At 41.9% G+C, this 18822-nt stretch overlaps 1 protein-coding gene across 5 annotated transcripts in view; it reads left to right on the top strand.

The window, feature by feature from the left end:
• The window catches only part of FAM135A (family with sequence similarity 135 member A), a 55573-nt gene that overhangs the window by 26504 nt on the left and 10247 nt on the right, over positions 1–18822 (top strand). For all 5 annotated transcript variants that reach the window (XM_080997954.1, XM_080997953.1, XM_080997955.1 and 2 more), the window contains 6 exons: positions 4581–4630; positions 5629–5784; positions 7291–7364; positions 13447–13601; positions 14382–16641; positions 18129–18289. In XM_080997954.1, the coding sequence (XP_080854080.1) occupies positions 4581–4630; positions 5629–5784; positions 7291–7364; positions 13447–13601; positions 14382–16641; positions 18129–18289 (2856 nt within the window). The remainder of the gene's footprint in view (positions 1–4580; positions 4631–5628; positions 5785–7290; positions 7365–13446; positions 13602–14381; positions 16642–18128; positions 18290–18822) is intronic.

An 18822-nucleotide genomic window follows, 5' to 3' on the forward strand; every position in this document is an offset into this window, starting at 1 on the left:
GATTGCATAGTGTGATATATTCAGTTGTGTAGTAACATAATAGCATAGATTTAAGTTCTAAGAGCTAATATTTAATACCTGGTTTCTGTTTTGGAAGAAAAATATATTGGGCCTCATATTCTCGCTCCCCCTATCTCTCAGGTAGCCTTTGATGAAAGCTTGTATTTTGCTACCATCTTTATAATTGAACATCATCATGCCTATAAACGCCTTAATTAGCTAGAAGATGTGGTAGCTGCTGTTGATTAGTTAAATCACAAAAAGAAACATATTTTTAGAATTATTTATCGTGGTTTTACAACCTGTGAATATAGTTGTGTTTTAGAGTAATATCTCTCTTCATATGAGTAGAGGCAGGCCCATGTAGGGCAAGGGTAGCCAGGCTTTGGAGGGCTAAACTGGCCAGGGAACCCCACCAGGAACTGGCTGCTTTTTTAGTTTGAGTTTATAACTTTATTCTAACAGGACTCCTGCCCCAGGCCTAAGACAAGCTCTGCAGGGGCCTGAGCAGAGGGATTGTCATGGGGTCTAACAGAATATTCTGTATGTGTTGGCCTTTATCCAGAATGAGAGCCTAGTGTGTGTTCTATTCCCTCTGCCCCCAGTCCTCTCTCTCAATCTAGCAGTGGTCAGGTGTTTAAATGAGTTCAGACCAAATTCTTGGCCAGACCTGAATGAGCAAATGGAAAGCAAACTACCTGACCAATGGAAAGCAAACAGAGCAACCTTTCTGGGTAGTGGATGATGCAATGTGTAAACATAATTTACAAGGACAAGGAGGGCGGTATTGGCCCTTATTGGCAATCCCTCTGCATGGAGCTCCACTCATGCAAACCCAGTTGGTGCCCATGGTGTCTTCTTTGTTTAAATAATAATAATCAAAAGATTCTGCTCAAAGGAACTACCACCAGATGAATTCTATAGCTATGTGGATAGGTAATTGATTTTTTGTTATGATGGGAACTGATCTACCTCAGGAGTATCATGTTTTTATTGTATATTTTTTGAAGAATAATTTTTTTAGCTGGAGGGTGAAATCACTTGCCCATATACTTTGATGTAAAGTATGTCAGGTATAAACATGGAGTGGCTCTAATTGTTTTCTTAATTAACTGAATTTGTATGGCTGGATATGTGCATTTTTTCATTTAGATAAACTACAAAATTCTTTCATAGGTTATATGTACATGGGATTATATTTTAGAAAATATGATTTATTACAAAATCTATACAAATATTTAAAAGCCATGTGTTGTTTTTAAATGAATCAATGCCATGTTAGTAGTATACAGAAGGACCAGATTCTTCATGAACAGTGTTGGGTGGCTTGGATGGCAGTGTTGGGTGGGACCAAAGGCAAAAACTGGTGGAACAGCAGATATAGCTCTTATCTTTGTTTGGAAGGCTAAATTTCTGCCAAGCAAAAGTCAGAGATACCTACATACGCACACAAACACACACTTCTATCCTCCATGCAGGCAAGCAAGAGGCATTGACATTGTTCAAGTCAGGCAAAAGCAGTTGAGAATGGCATGGTGCAGCAGTGGTGAGGAGTGTGACTTACAGAAAGTTCCAAGGGCCAAACAGAGAGATTTGGCCCCCAGACCTGAGGTTCCCCACTTCTGGCCTAAAGGAATGTGTGTGTGCACATAGAAGGGAGTGTACCTGTAGAAGACATAACATCCTTCATGAAAAACCACACATTTGTTTAAGAATATTTAAATTCTGTCTTACTAGTTGAAAACCACCCATAAAGGAAAAAACAACTTTTAAATGCTAAGGAGACTTTGATATGAAATGCTGGTTAGTGCTCTAGAAGAAAAATGGTGCAATTGGGTTGGATCTAAAGGTTCCATTTTGATTGAAGAAGTTTTCCAGTGGAGGGTGGGAGCTTTGGATCCATCCCACTGGGCAGATGCAAGCTCCTAGTTACGCCTAAATTGCTCCTTGTATAATAATAATTATTATTATTTATTAAATTTGTATACCACCCTAGGCCCACACGTCTCAGGCCAGAAGAGCTAAATGTGGCACTTAGGGAAACTGTAGTGTGTGTTTACATTCTGCAGTCCAGACTAGAATCTCACATCAGTCTCATAATGAGAAACTGAGGCCTTTCTCCAGGTTCCCTCCTAAGAGAGGTTAGGTGGGTGGTAACAAGAGAGAGGGTCTTCAGTTGTGGGTCCATATTTATGGAATGCGCTTCCCAGTAAATGTTCCTTTGTTAACATCTTTTTGACACCAGATAAGGGCTTGCCTTTTGATATTGACCAATGTGAAACTTTCTTTGAAATTCTTTTCAGAATATAAGTGTTTCTTATTAAACATTTGTATCCAAAATAGCTTTAGCTAACAGTTACTTTAGCTAAGATTTATTTTTCAGGAGTTTATTTCTAGGTGGAAAAATACTCAGGAAAGAATACTCAGATAGGGAAAGTGGAACAAAAATGATACAATCAATATTGGAATACAAAAATTGAGTGAAAAGCTAAGCTGTCTTTTTTTTTTACTCTCCAACAAAAGAGTAACATTTGACTAGACAGATACGTTTCTCAAAGGATGGTCAGTGTTGTTTGTTCAGTTTTTAAAAATAAATTGAATGGGAGAAATTTGGGCCAGAAGATGGGTGGTGATTTGAAGCTATAGTAAATTAATTTTTAAACAAATAGTACTTAATGCTGTAACTAATCTGCAAAGCTCCTTTTTCATATTTAATTTAACACAGACCACGTTCTTTATTTCATGCCTTTTCATTAATTTAGGGAAAAACCTAGGAAATTCATATTGACTGTGTGCACAGACACTCTGCTATTATTGTGATTATACTGCACTTAAAATCAGAATTATTATTATTGTTTTAAAAATCAGCTTAAATGTAATGTTGTGAATCCTGACTTGCCCTACTGCAAATGGAAGGGACTGATTCAGCAGAAACTCATGTGAGCAGAAGTGGGAGAAGCTGTTTTCACTAATTCCCACTACCTTCCACATTGTTTGAGAAGGTTCCCTAACCTTCTTTGTTCAAGAAGGTTAGGGGACCTTCTCAAACAGTGTGGAAGATTAGTGGGAATTAGTGAAAATTGTTGGTAGGAAGGAAAAATCAGTGTCTCCTCCTTCCCTCCCCCTAGTGGGAGTGTCATGAAAATTGTTCTACTCTTAGGAACGTACAATCCAATCCAAAGTGTAATAATAATGCCTCCACTTGACTTTTCCTAATCACCCTAATCCCAATATTTCAGTATATTTAAATGTAAACCCTTTTTTATTTTAAATGCAATATCTAAATTTTCCAGATCACCCAGTAAATGTAGCTGTATTGATTCAAAAGGAAAAATACAAAAATCAGGGAACCTTTATTGGGTCACCCAAAATGCTACAAAATAGTAAACAACCTTTGGTGTTCTACAGAACTCTTCATCATGTTAGATGTTTTAAAAAAGAGGTGCATGGAGGAAAGAAGGAGGGAGGTTTGGCTGAATTGTTGTTTGGTTCTTTTTCCATCCTTAGATGAAACACCCAGGTTTCTTCTTAGGTAGAAAACAGTCTTAAAGAAACCAGGTAGTCCTTTACATTAATAGGGATATAGATTTATCTCAGCTGGTGTGTGAGATAAAAAGATGGTCAACAGAACAATAGATTTACCAATCTGTTTGAGGGAATGTTTCCTCAGAGAATAAAGCCTTACATTCAGGTATATAAGATCCTCTTCCTCTAGTTTTTGTATGTTTAAATTTGGTGTTTCCCATTTCACACAAAAGGTTTTAGCAGTATTGGCCATTAAGAAAAAATCCATATCATGGCCGTACCTTTATTGTTATAAAATTGGCTGCTTTATTTTCAGAGATGGGGACTCTGCTGTTAGTATTTTTCCTTCCAAGGAAGCTGCAGTGCAATATGATACCTTCATGGCATCTAAAAAGGACCTCATCTGAATGTCTGCTTCCTCTCACACTCCACCTTAAGATTCTTACCAGATGTACTTGAATGGATTGAATACCAACCAGGAAACAATATATTTCTTTCCCTTTTGCCTTGCTTTTTTTTTTACCATTTAACTTGATGAAGGATTCTATAAAACTCAAAATCTTGCATTCTGTATTCTATTTTGTGACTTTTGGGTAGGCCTAATAGAGGTATTGCCCTAATATAGATTATTGGAATTTTTTCAAGTTTGCTTTCTCCAGCAAGATTTTCATGGTAAATTGGAACTGGTCTAAATTTTGTTTGTGCGTTCAGTTTCATTGTGTTGCTTTTTGGAAGTCTTTCTAAAATACACAATCAAAAGAGGTGCAAGTTCATGTACCTTATGCTATGGTCTGGTAACATTTAAAATAGTGTTTGAATAAATGTGGTTATGAGAACTTGCTTGCAAAACCAGAATGATTTTGTTCTTAGCTGAACTCTCAGTTGAGAAATTTACTGGATTTCACATTGGCTATAGTATTTAAGGAACTTCAAGACAACCAAAAAGCTTTGTTTTAAAAATTGAATTGATTTAAATGGGGTCTCCCTCTGCAATTTATAAAATGTAGCTTAAAAATTTAGGAATATTCATTTTCCATACACTCTAATCTTTTCAGAGAATATAGATGTAGAAGCACGCCTGTCAGAACTCTGTGAAGAAATAAAGGTATTTTTTCTCTGATCCATGTAAATCTTAAATCACAGCTTGCTTGCTTGCTTGCTTGCTTGCTTGCTTGCTTGCTTTCATTTCAGGGTTTTTTCAGATGTTAGATACTGTTTTAAATAGCTAACTGTGGTTCTAAAGAATTAATTTTTATTTGCATTATTTCATAGATATGTGGATATGAGTACTCTGGTTGACATACTTTGCCTAATGAGCTTTTGACAGAGTATTTCTACAAAGGCTCCTATGCAAGCTCAGCAGTCATGGGATAAGAAAAGAGGTCTTCTTACAAACAGAACTAGTTAAAAAGGCTAAGAGTAGGAACAAGTAGTTCTTATGGTGGAAGGAAATAAGCACTGTTTGGGGCTTATAGTACTGTGTGTTAGACATGTAAATACTGTAATTCATAAATGATATGGAAGTATGAGGAGTGAGACAGATGACACCAAATTCTGTAGGATAGTGAAAAATCCAAATTGCTACAAAATGCCATGTGAGTAAGCCAGTACAGTATAAACTGATGCACTTTGGGGCAAAAGCTACCTTATGTACGTATATGTACAGTGATAAGATTGAACCTGTGGTGGCTATCCAGGAGACCAAGGGGTAGATTGTAAGCAACTCAATGCAGAAATCAATAGCAGCTATGGAAAAGGCAAATCACATTCTAAGGATTATAAAGAAAATAACTGAAAATAAAAGGGCCAGTATAAACACATTTATATACCAGAGGCTTTGAAGTTCTAAAGTTTGAATACAGACTGTAGTGCCATTTTTAAGCTTAAGGTTGATTACCAATTATTAAACAGTCAATGCCATTACTCAAAGGAAGGCAAACGGATAGATGACTTTGAATCCCTTTCCATTTTTAAAAATTTAAAATGCTTTTAATCTTTAAAGATGCTTTTAAGAAGGAGAAGAATTTTTTTTATGACTTTCTCAAAGTACTAGAGTTTCTACTTCTAAGAATACAAGCTTGTTTGTTTTCTCTGTTGGTGCAGAAAATGGAGAATCCTGATGAACTGGCAGAACTTATAAACATGCATCTTGCACAGCTCTGTTCACTTCTGATGGCTTTATGGGGACAATTTCTCGAAGCCGTTAACTTCCAAGAGGATATCACTGCATTGCTAGCACGAGAGCATCATACAATGCGTGTATGTATTCATTCTGTCGTGATACAACTTTTAAGCACAGGAGTGTGTCATCCACGAAACTAATTTCTAAAACAATGTGGCTGGTTTAGCTCTTAAAACTAGGGGTCTTTCTGTCCAAAAAACAGCTATAGTGTGTGAGATGGAGGGCCGCTGTGCTCCCCTCCCAGCTGTGCTGCTGCTGCTTGCTGGGGCAGGCATCCAATGCCCGCCTCAGCACCTCCTTACTGTGGCCTTTCATGGCAACCAGCTGTGCCACCAGTACTGGGAGGGTGGTGCAGCAGTGGTGCCCCACCTCATGCACCAAACAACCCTGAAGGTTATAACAGTGCAGCTCAGTACATGTCTACTCTGAAGTAAGTCCCACTGAGTTCAGTGAAGCAATAAGTAATTCCTGGGAAGGCAACATTCACGTAGGAAGGAGCAACACCACTGGTCCTGAGAATGTGAGTCTTTCATATTCGTAGATAATAGGTAAACCCTTCATATTTGTATTACCAGAGTGACATGGGAAGAAAGCGCAGGGAGGCACTTGCATGCTGCTTCCAGTAAACGTGAATTGGCTCAGATTTGTAGTACCCAGACAACACTTTCAAGGGTATTATAGGGATGTCTCACTAATTGCTGTGGAAAACTGATTCCTTGGCTTGGAGGACATCCTATTGAGGAAGTAGGAAGCAATCCTTTGGAAAAGAATTGGGTAACGAATGGGATATCCATTAAGTGTGTGGAAGGGCCATCTGAGCATTAGAGACCTAGATACATGAGTTTGTGATAGGTATGACATGTCTGCAACCTTATTCCTCAATATTAGTCCTCTAAATGGGCTGTTAGAATGGGCATAGTGTACACCAATGACACGAGAAAACGTAGTTGAACATTCATGGAAGCCAAATTCATATTAGTAGGTGGAAAGAGTGTGTCATTCAGTTGGACAAGTCTGAGAACCTTTTGAGTTGTTGAAACACTTTGAATGTTCCCTTTTTACTTGTTTCTACATGGGCATAACCTGAGACACAGTGCACAGCATACATTTAAGCACATTATTCCTCCAATAATCCTAGAGACTGTATCTTAAGGGTGCTGAGAATTGTAGCTCTGTGAGAGAGAAACTACAATTCCTAGGATTCTTTGGAGGAAGTAAAGTGCTTTAAATGTATGGTGTGTATGCAACCACAATGTAATTCTGCTTAACTTACTAAATGTTTTCTATAAAAAAAAACCAGATTGCAACATATTTCTCATTAAAATATACAACCACTTAAATGGATTAAAAAATGAGTTATTATTTTGAAAGGTTTGCTGCAATACTTGACCCAGCTTAATTTGCTATTTCATGCCAATGTTTTTTTGTGAATGTGCGTGTTTTAAAGTTTATGGAACATGCACTTTTACTGTGACTTAATAGTATAGATGTGTTATGTGTGTGTGGTTTTTTATAAGAAAAGAGAGTGATGAAAGTTTTATTTCAGTGTGAACTTTTCGTTTTATTACTTTGAAACATTTTAGGTACGTAGGTTTTCTGAAGCTTTTTTTTGCCTTGAACATCCAAGGGAAGCAGCGCTTGCATACCAAGAGCTACAGTAAGTACCTTTAAATTGAAAATATTAAGCCATAGCTCACTAAGCTTATTTTGTTACAAAGTTAATTAAAACTTAATATTGGATATTGTGGGTTGTAGTCAACTAGCTTTCACTCAGAGTAGACCCTCTGAAATTAATGCAACTAAGCTGACCATTAATTTCAGTGCATGTACTGTTGAGTAAAAGCTAGTTGACTACAACCCACAATATCCTACATTAAGTTTATTTCAGTGGAAGTTTTTATGAGCAGAGCAGGCAATTTTTCACCAGTTCATTCTTTCTCCTGTAGCCCCCCTACTCCCCAAAAAGATCCTATTCCAAAGGGTTGTGGGACCTCCAGAATAGTGTAGCAGGTAGTATGCTGGGCTACAGGTGCAAGGAGGAATTGGCAAACAGTTTCTTAGCCCCCCCCCCTTTCATTCAGAGAAATCTTTTCTGGATAAGAGAAGCCTCTATAAATGAAAGAATAGCATTTAGATTGGGAGAAAAGGAAATAACTATTAACCTGCAGTGGAAGAAGAGATCCTCAGGTGTGCTGAGCCTCTTATCAGCTTCCCAGGCCATGGATATACATAACAGAAATCGCATGCCTGCTGGTGAGACAGAGTCTCCCTTCCCTAGTTCCAATCCTACCCAGATCCTATTTACAGGGCATTGGCAGAGCTGTACCAATTTTAGGATTTGGCAACGTCTGCTCTGTTTCCTTTCCTTTTTGTCTGTCTCTGGCTGGAATGGATTTTTTTTTAAGAAAAAAGAAAAAAATCAGTAGGAAGAGAGTGAGATCAGAAGCATCTAGAAGGTTGCTCCTGTAATGTTTCCCAGCAGCAACAGAGAGTCCAGCCTTGCACTCTTCACTGACTCACTGGAGAATTCATTGGAGAAGTCTTCAACCTGGGCTTGGTTAGTAGAGCAAACACTGCCTGTGGCAGTGGCTCTGTCTCTTTGTCAGCACTTGGCCCAGCTTCTGGGCAAGGCCCTGAGTTTAGTGGGAGAGATCCCATCAACCGGGCCATCGCAGAATCTGGCAAGGACAAGTCTGGTGAATATGGGACATAGGACTGCTTGCCACGGGTTGCCTCCTTTTTGCTCATCCCCTTCCCCATCATGGATCCAGTTTTGGCACTGGATTTTTTATTATCTCTTAGTATGCATGAGTTGGTGTTAAGAAGCCCACTAGAAGCAGAAGCTAAAAACAAGGGTAGAGAAGAAAGGGATTAATAATCCAATGTGTTTTGCAAGAATCCAAACCAATGGTGGGAAACTATTTGAGAATGTTGATAGCAGCTCAGCCTTCTGTTCAAACCCTAGACCTGGGGAGGAGAAAAGCTGGGAATCTTCCTGCTTTTCCCTCCCCATGCATGAATCTTGCTCCCATTCTGGCTTCTGAAAAATGATGTTTCAAGCACCAGCAGTCTTGCATGCAATGCAGGGTGCAGAGATCTTCAGGAGATGTTCTATTTTTGTTTGTTTTTATGTTGTACATCGTGTGGATTTTTAAAAAAAGCATTAAGCTATTTATATTTTAAATAATACATTCTTATGGCTGTATGTATTAAAAAAAACTTGCATCTGACACTTTCCCCAAACATGTGAGGTGTGAGATGGCCTTTCATATACATTAGCATGGGGAATCAGTCACCATCAAGATGTTGCCAGACTGAAGCTCCCATTATCCCTAACCATTGACCATACTGGCACTAATGCCCAGGAGGACTCTCCTGTGTGAGTGTCTGAGGGCCCTGCTCCTTCCTGCCACTCACCATCTGGCCCGGGGCGGGGCCTGAGGCCTCATAAGGACTGCTGCATTCTGCTGCCCAGGAGGACTCTCCTGTGTGGGTGTCTGAGGGCCCTGCTCCTTCCTGCCACTCACCATCTGGCCCGGGGCGGGGCCTGAAGGACTCACAGGGACTGCTGCATTTTGCTGCCCAGGAGGACTCTCCTGTGTGGGTGTCTGAGGGCCCTGCTCCTTCCTGCCACTCACCATCTGGCCCAGGGCAGGGCCTGACAGGCCTCACAGGGACGGTTGTTGTCACTGCTGCTGCAGCTTAGGGGGATCCGGAGGGGCGCAGAGTTCTTTTTAAAATGTTTTAAAATGTTCCTTTTCCTTTTCTTTTTATTTTTTGTATATGCGGGGACGGGGATGGGGGTGGGATGGATGTTTAGTTGGGAATTTGTTTGATTTTAATGGATTTGTAATTTTTATAGTTTTTCATTTGTATTGTTTTTTGTTTTCTGGGGTTTTTTATTGTTTTAAGGTCTTATTTTGTTCTTAAGGGGAAGGGTCAGGGCTGCCGGGGAGTGGGTCCCAGCCAACAAAATGGCTGGGGTATGTTCCACAGAGGGGGATGCGCTGGGACAACCGATCTCAGTGATCACGGGTAGGAGGAGGAGTTACGCTAAGACCAGACCATGTCATTACAGAGGAGGCAGGTTTAGTCGTTGTCTGAGGACTATCCCTGCCTCCGGGTCTGGTCCTGTCCGGACGGATACTAGAATTAGCAAGGGATACCCACATAGCCTGAAGGTGCTGCTGTGCAATGCCAGGTCAATGATTCATAAGACCACTGCCATCCATGACTTGATCATGGATGGAGGATTTGACCTGGCTTGTGTAACAGAGACTTGGTTGGGTGAAGCAGATGGGCCTGTTCTTGCCGCTGCTTGTCCACCAGGTTTCTCTTACGCACAGCAACCCAGGCCTTGTGGGCGGGGAGGGGGGGTTGCAGTGATTTTTAGGAAGTCATTAGTTTGCACCAGGCGTCCTATTGGGAAGACCCAGTTCTCTGAGTGCATGTTCTGGAAGTTGGGCAATAGGGGCAGTACAGGATTCCTTTTGGTGTACCGACCTCCCCGCTGCACCAAGGATTCCCTGCCCGAGCTGCTTCAGGTCGTGGCGGATGTTCTCCTGGAGACACCTAGTTTGGTTGTCCTAGGGGATTTTAATATCCATGCTGACACGACCTTACAAGGGGCCGCTCGGGACTTCGTGGAAAGCATGGCCTCCATGGGGCTGTCCCTGAATAAGTTTGGCCCAACCCATAGCCGCGGACATGCCTTGGACCTGGTGTTTACCTCCATGGATGTTGGTGTTCTGACACTAAGTAAAAGCGAAACAAAAGAAGTGCCATGGTCAGACCACTTCCTGGTGCAACTTGACTTCTCCGCGACCCTTCCCCTCTGCAGGGAGGTGGGACCGATTCGGATGGTCCGCCCCCGCCACTTAATGGATCCAAATGGTTTCCAGAGAGTGGTAGGGGATGCTTTATCCCATGTTGATGGCCTTTCAGCTGATTCCCTGGTGGCCCGCTGGAATGTGGAGTTAACCAGGGCTATTGACTGTTTGGCTCCGAAGCGCCCTCTCCGATTGCATGGAGCCCGGACAGCCCCGTGGTTTTCCACGGATCTGAGGGCAATGAAACAATCGTTGAGACGGCTAGAGCGCCGGTGGCGGATGACCCATTCTGAAGCTGACCGGACACAGGTTAGAGCTCAGTGTCGAGCCTACCAAGTGGCGGTAGCGACGGCGAAGAAGGCTTTCTTCGCCGCCTCTATTGCATCTGCAGAAAACAGCAGCAGGAGACTTTTTCAGGTGGTCCGCAATTTAGCGGAACCACCTGCTACATCGGGGCCCAGTACGGGCCACATGATCTCCTGCAATGATTTTGCAAAGTTTTTTGCAGATAAAGTCGCTCAGATTCGGGAAGAGGTAGACGCCACTGTGGGAGCAGGGCCGGGGCGGGAGAGTGCTAGAGTCCTGTCTAGTCAAACTGCGTGGGATCAATTCCAATCTGTTACCTCCGAGGATGTGGACAGGCTGCTTGGACGAGTGAAACCAACCACCTGTCTCCTTGATCCTTGCCCATCCTGGCTTATAAAAGCTAGCCGGGAAGGGCTGGGCGATGGGCTTCGTGGGGTGGTGAATGCTTCCCTCCGTGAGGGAGCCTTCCCAGACCCGCTGAAAGAGGCGGTTATTAAACCGCTTCTTAAAAAACCATCTTTAGATGCGGCCACGATGGCCAACTATCGCCCAGTCTCAAATCTTCCATTCTTGGGCAAGGTGATTGAGCGAGTGGTTGCTGAACAACTCCAGGCACGCCTGGAAGAAGCGGACCATTTGGATCCCTTCCAATCGGGATTCAGGCCTCATCACGGGACTGAAACTGCCTTGGTCGCACTGGTTGATGATCTCCGGCGGGCTAGGGACAAAGGTGAGAGCTGTTTCCTAGTTCTGCTGGATCTCTCAGCGGCGTTTGATACCATCGACCATAACATCCTTCTGGACCGTCTTGAGGGGCTGGGAGCTGGGGGCACTGTCATACAGTGGTTCCGCTCCTTCCTCCTGGGCCGTGTTCAGAAAGTGGTGGTGGGGGATGAGTGTTCAGACCCCTGGGCTCTCACTTGTGGGGTGCCTCAGGGTTCTGTCCTCTCCCCCATGCTTTTCAACATCTACATGCAGCCGCTGGGAGAGATCATCAGGGGGTTTGGGCTGGGTGTTCATCAGTATGCGGATGATACCCAACTCTACCTCTCTTTCAAATCAGAACCAGTGAAGGCGGTGACGGTCCTGTGTGAGTGTCTGGAGGCGGTTGGAGGATGGATGGCGGCAAACAGATTGAGATTGAATCCTGACAAGACAGAAGTACTGTTTCTGGGGGACAGGAGGCGGGCAGGTGTGGGGGATTCCCTGGTCCTGAATGGGGTAACCGTGCCCCTGAAGGACCAGGTGCGCAGCCTGGGAGTCATTTTGGACTCACAGCTGTCCATGGAGGCACAGGTTAAATCCGTGTCCAGGGCAGCTGTGTACCAGCTCCATCTGGTACGTAGGCTGAGACCCTATCTGCCCGCGGACTGCCTTGCCAGAGTGGTGCATGCTCTGGTTATCTCCCGCTTGGACTACTGCAATGCGCTCTACGTGGGGCTACCTTTGAAGGTGACCCGGAAACTACAACTAATCCAGAATGCAGCAGCCAGACTGGTGACTGGGAACGGCCGCCGAGACCATATAACACCGGTCTTGAAAGACCTACATTGGCTCCCAGTACGTTTCCGAGCACAATTCAAAGTGTTGGTGCTGACCTTTAAAGCCCTAAACGGCCTCGGTCCAGTATACCTGAAGGAGCGTCTCCACCTCCATCGTTCTACCCGGACACTGAGGTCCAGCACCGAGGGCCTTCTGGCAGTTCCCTCACTACGAGAAGCCAAGTTACAGGGAACCAGGCAGAGGGCCTTCTCGGTAGTGGCGCCCTCCCTGTGGAACGCCCTCCCACCAGATGTCAAAGAGAACAACAACTACCAGACTTTTAGAAGACATCTGAAGGCAGCCCTGTTTAGGGAAGCTTTTAATGTTTGATGTATCATTGTATTTTAATATTCTTTTGGAAGCCGCCCAGAGTGGCTGGGGAAACCCAGCCAGATGGGCGGGGTATAAATAATAAATTATTATTATTATTATTATTATTATGGGAATTGGAGTCCAAACACTTTCTGGAGTGGGACAGGTTCTTCATTGATATAGGCCAGTTGAATCTTAATGTTGGCCAGTTCTGCCAGTGGAACTATATTCAGACTGTAGCACTGAATGGCTGAGAGGATTTTATTGATTCAGCCTCTAGCACAAAAAAAAAGCCTAAGAATTTGAACTGTTTCCAGATGTAAGAGTGGTCGTTCTTCAGACATGAACAGTTTTCATTGACCAATGTAAAACACTTTTATCCACAAATGTTCTCCTTTTATTATTCCATGGATCCTAGCCCTTTTTACCTACTGTCATGTAACTTCCTATATATCCAATATATCCTTCATTTTTACTACACATTTATAGCCCTGCTTTGCAATTAGAACAGTGCCTGGATGGCACTGGTCCAAACTGCTATCACTTCTGCTGGTAAATACATAAAGGTTTTTCTTTAATCAAATCTAATTTAGGTGTACTGAATGTAATTTGCATTATTAAGACTTGACCTTCCATTAGTGTTCATGTTTTAATTGTACCTTATTAAAATGCAGTTGTATTTTCAGTTACAGCTTATTGTCGATGTTTACTTTTTTTACAAATATTTTAACATAAGATTGTATCTTGCAGTGCTCAAAGTTACCTTCAGATGTGTACTGCCATAAAAAGCACCTCCTTCTGTAGTTCTCTGCCGCCTCTCCCTACTGAATGCAGTGAATTAGATGGTGATCTGAACTCCTTGCCTATAATCTTTGAAGATCGGTATCTAGATTCTGTTACTGAAGGTAAATCATTGGGTTTTGTCTGGAGGGGGGATTGAAATAAAAGTTTAGAAATTTTCTGTCCTGAAAAAAATATGAGCATGTTGCCCTCCAGATGTTGTGTAATTCCAGCTCCCATCAGCCAGCCGGCATGGCCAATGGGCAAGGATGATAGTCCAACAACATATTGATGGCGTCATGTTGGCTACCCTTGCTTTTACACATTGAAACATACTATAGCCAGAATCTTAAGGGTGTGTGCACTGAAGCTTTTGTGGCTTCCATTTCTCGCTGCCAGTCCTTTTGCTGCATTGGGGGCCTAACCTGATATTTGAGAGAATCTTCTTAGGTCGTATATGGTACTACATGGTACGACAGTTACAAGGGAAGTCTCAAAAAAACCTATTGCAAATGTGAAAAGTTCACCACCTTCCCCTAGAACTCAGCATATTTAAATACTAATTAATATTTAAAAATGCATAAATCGTCTGCTTTATTTATTGGTTGATGAGAGTCTGGAGAGTGGCCATAGCTTAGTAGTATAGCACATGTTTTATATGCAAAAGTTCCCAGGGTCAGTCCCTGGTACCTGCAGGTAGAGCTGGGAAATCCCTGCACTACCAGTCAGTGTAGACAATAATGGTCTGATTCAATATAATGTGGTTTCCTATTTATCTAGAGATAAATGAATGCTCTTGAAACACATTCTTCACTTACTCATATTTTAAATCTATAAACTGCAAATTAGTAAAAGTTTCAGGTGTATAATAAGTTACATTGTCTTGCTTTTTTATTTTAAATAAGAGATGGATGTACCCTGGCTGACAGCTCATCAGAAGTCTGACTCCAAGAAGCCAGATAAACCAGATTCTGAAGAAAGTTTTATGGCTAGCCCGGATTTGAAAAACAGACCTTCAGTTGCCTCCCATGCTTGGCACTCAGAAAGTGAAAAACAGTTCACAAAGTCTGCAAAAGTGCAATGTCAAGAGGCAAACAAATCCAAAGTTAAGGTTACTAAATTGATGAAAACAATGAAACCTGAAAATCCCAAAAAATTAGTAAAACAAAACTCTAAGGACTCTGTAGTCCTCGTAGGCTACAAATGCTTGAAAAGTGCAGTACCTGAGGACATCTCAAAGTGCTTTGAAGGTATGCCTTCATTGGACCAGAAAGAAGGGCTGGATTCTGCAGTTGGTGGCCATGCTTCCGATGCGAAGAACTTAATGAGGCAAATCAGCCAGAAAGAGTTTAGAAGTTTACCATGTAGAACTGAACAAAGAACTGCCAAACTGGAAGGGAATGAGGAAAGCCACCCCAGTTCTATCATCTCTCATTGTGCAAATTCAATTCTTTTGGGTAAATCTGATACCCTCCAAGCAGGCATTGGGGGTACTCATGGGGGCAGCAGCTTGACCCCCAGAAGTACTGTTGAAGACTCTTTTGGTTCACCGGGTGTTACAAAAATAGAAGTAAAACCATATTGTAGGAATATTTGTGGAGGAGATAAAGTTTTTGTTCGTATTGGATTACAGACAGAAGGCTCACGTAGAGAGAATTTGCAGGAGCCCACCTTTGAAAGTTCAGAATGCGAAAGAAAACCTAAATCAGAAGAACCACAGCTTGAAAAGGAAGTTGCACAAGAAACAAACTTCCAGCATACTGAGGATTCCTTCACAAGGGTTGGCACCAACCTGCCCATTCAATCTACAAAAGAAACTTCTGTTGCCGTTTTAGGTGGAGACGTACTTAAGTTGCCTGATGTTAGTATTACCTATGCATCATCTAGGTTTTCGGATTCTGGTGTAGAAAGTGAACCTAGTTCTTTTGCAATGCACCCAAGTACGGATGTGGCTCTTGAAACTCCTCAAGGGCAAAGTGCATGCAACAATGAAAGAATATTTCCTCAACTATTGCTTAAACCAGATAATAATATTAAAAACCCAGTAGAGAGTCATTGCACTGAAAGTACGAGTGCTGTTAGTGAAATACAGTCCTCCCTGACATCAATAAACTCTCTGCCTTCTGATGATGATCTGTCCCCTGATGAAAACTCAAAGATATCCGATGTACCTGAATGCCAGTTAAGTGATAGCAAAACTGTTTTAGACCTGGGAGCAGTTGAGTTGACAACATGTGATGACAGTGAAGAAACAAAGGTTTTGCCACAGCAGTATGTAGGGTATTCAGGCAACGAAGCGACATTTCTGCCTTCCTCATCCTCAGATAAAAAATGTCCACTACAACTTGATGAAAGTACATCTGAGGATGTGAACTCTCACAACCTGCAACTGAATATTGGTGCAATTTGTAATGATTCTCAAAGACTTGATAAAAACTTGCACAGTGTGGAAAAAACAAGTGAAATTCCTTCAGGAGTTGTTTATCTGGGCAAGTCCTGTGTTGTTTCAGGTTCAGTGTCTAGTTATCCAGAGGGCAGCGTGAAGCAACCAAGTGAAAGAAAATGTAGTGATTCTTTGGAGCAAAAACAACTGTCTGATCAGTTGTCAGCTGCAAAAGATGAAAATCTCACAAGCACGAACATCGTATCCTCAGAAGGAGGTAATGATATGCTGAAGCAAGGACTTGTGGAAAACTACTTTGGCAATCAAAGCAGTACAGATATTTCCAAAATACATTCTGCTGACAATAGCAGTACAGTTAGCCCTCAAAGGGGAACAATCTGTTCCAATTCAACAGAAGAGGAGGAGGAAGAGGAGGAGCAAGATCAAGACATGGTTGAAAATGGTTATTTTGAGGAAGCAGATGATAGTAATTTGTATGGAGCCACAAATGATGCTGAGGAGGATCTTGACCTAGCATTTGTGGGACCTTTTATAACAGAAATATTGAATAGTGATTTTTTTGAGGAGGCAACAGACGTGGCTCCACTGTGTGCTCCAGGTAGTTTGGCTGCTCCCACTGCATTGAAAGGCTATCCGTGTGGTGTGTTATGGTCTTCGAAAGACAAATCGAATGCCGTTCTCAATCAACCCTGCAGCATGTCCTGCAGTACAGCTGCTTCTGTCTCCTGGTATGAGTATTCTCCCAAGCCACAAAAGCTAGCGTAAGTGCTATGGTTTAAAACAATTGTTTTTAAAACCCAGTTTAAAAGGAAAATATACAAACTTCATTTGCATTTTATTTTTTGGGTTTGGTTGTTGTTTGCTAGTTTTCTTCATTTTGCTACACCTAGAATTCCAGGTTATTTCCACATTAAAATATATGAAAGTTTTGACGTATGTGCATAATGACCAGGACTGTGATCCACCTGTGAAGGGTGAGGAAGATTATTTTGAACAGAGTTGAATTGAGCGGACTTGCTGCTAGAATGAAAGTATAATCCACCTTAGATATGTTCTTGACCTTTGTTTCATCACGAAATTTTAAAAAGAGCTCTTAGAAGACATCTGAAGGCAGCCCTTTTTAGGGAAGCTTTTAATGTTTAATAGGTTTAGTAGGTTGTTGTATTTTAGTGTTTTGTTGGAAGCCGCCCAGAGTGGCTGGGGAAACCCAGCCAGATGGGTGGAGTATAAATAATAAATTATTATTATTATTATTATTATTATTATTATTGCAGCACACTACAGATACACACCGCAGCTTGCAACTTCGTATGGGAGGAAGATCCCCACTAATACCAATAGCAAGTGCAGGGGGTGGTCCAATTCTGGTTGGGACCATTGTAGGGGCAAAAGGTTAAAGTCCCCATCTTGCCATGACACAGATGCAATCCAGCTTCCCTGGTGCTGGCTGTTTTTTTTTTTCTTGCTAAAACCCAACTGTGCAGTGCCAAACCATGTTATAACCTTCAGAACTAGTTTGGCCCCCAGCTTCAGCGTTTTCAGTATGGGGTCCATTTCTGCAGAGATGGTTTGCTGGGTGTTGCTTTTGGTCATGAATTGCATCCTGATTGCTAAATAAGACATGAAGTGGAGCATCAGGAATGACTTTTGAATTCTAAGCAGCTTATTACAGTCTCAATCTCCTGGGTTATTTTGCAAGTGAAATAGTTGTCACAGCATAGCACAATGCCAATACAACATGGTCACATGAAACGCTGCAAACCAAGATGGTTATGCAAAGGTCTGCAGCCTTGTGTAGATATTGATCTTTGCTGAATGTGACAGAGATCTTGCCTGTGCTGCTTCTGGAATAGAAACGGCAGCTAGAGGATTCAAATTGAAGGTGGTATGGAGATTATCACCTTTTTAAAGCATTTTTGCCACGAGGAATTATCTGTCACTAATGCTGTGAACTGCTGCGAGTGGTATGGTGTTGTAACTAATTGATTTTTCAGCATAGCAAATGGGATTGCAGTACCTTGCAAAGGGCTAGGCTGTAGCTATATTGCAAAAGCCATATTTTGGGTGGGGAATGTGTTGGCCTTAAGTAATTTGGTGAGCACATACTCTCAAGGCTTTCTGATCAGAGATACTGGATTTGCAGTGGGCTATAATTTTAAATATAGATGAACGGCAAGTTAAACAAATCAAATGAATGTAATGTACTTGCATTTACCAAACTGAGTTAAATAAAATCTGCTTGTTTTAGATTCCTTCATGCTAAAGAGGAACTGAAACTGCTTCAGCTCCCTGGATTTATGTATAGTGATGTTCCCAGACTGGCATCTTCAGTACCTTATTTCAGCACAGAAGAGGAGGAAAGTTCAGATGATGGCATTCATCTCATAGTTTGTGTGCATGGCCTAGATGGTATGTTCTAGCAGCTGATAATGGATTAGAAAATACTTTAGGTTTCCGATAAAGTTTTGGTTTAGATTGAGAATTTGCACTAAACCAGAAGTAGCCAATGTGATGCCAGCTGTTTTGGGCTACAGCTCGCATCATCCTATATAACCAATGGTCAGGGATGATGGGAGTTGTAGTCCACCACATCTGGAGGGGTACCACATTGGCTACCCCTGCTTTAAATAATACTGAAGAAAAGCAGGTTTATTTAAGCATAGGTATACTACCTGTATCTCCTGGCCTCAGCAGGTAGTATTTATAGCTTTGTAGGCCCGGTGTCAAGAGAACTATGTTCTTAACAAATCTTTGTGAAGGCCACTGTTGCAAGATACCATTAAACCTAGGTGATTTGTACATTTAGGAATAATGAAAACATGCTTTTAAAAGTTATTTTTTAAAAATCCCCTTTATGCCACAGGCTATCAGTGGCAGTCTTTGGGCTCTCACGTTTCAGTGGTGCCCTATGTAATGCTAAAATTTGCTTTCCCACATCTCCC

The sequence above is a fragment of the Podarcis pityusensis genome (genome assembly GCF_964106645.2).
Source record: "Podarcis pityusensis genome assembly, chromosome: 3".
In the NCBI taxonomy this organism is placed as follows: domain Eukaryota; kingdom Metazoa; phylum Chordata; class Lepidosauria; order Squamata; family Lacertidae; genus Podarcis; species Podarcis pityusensis.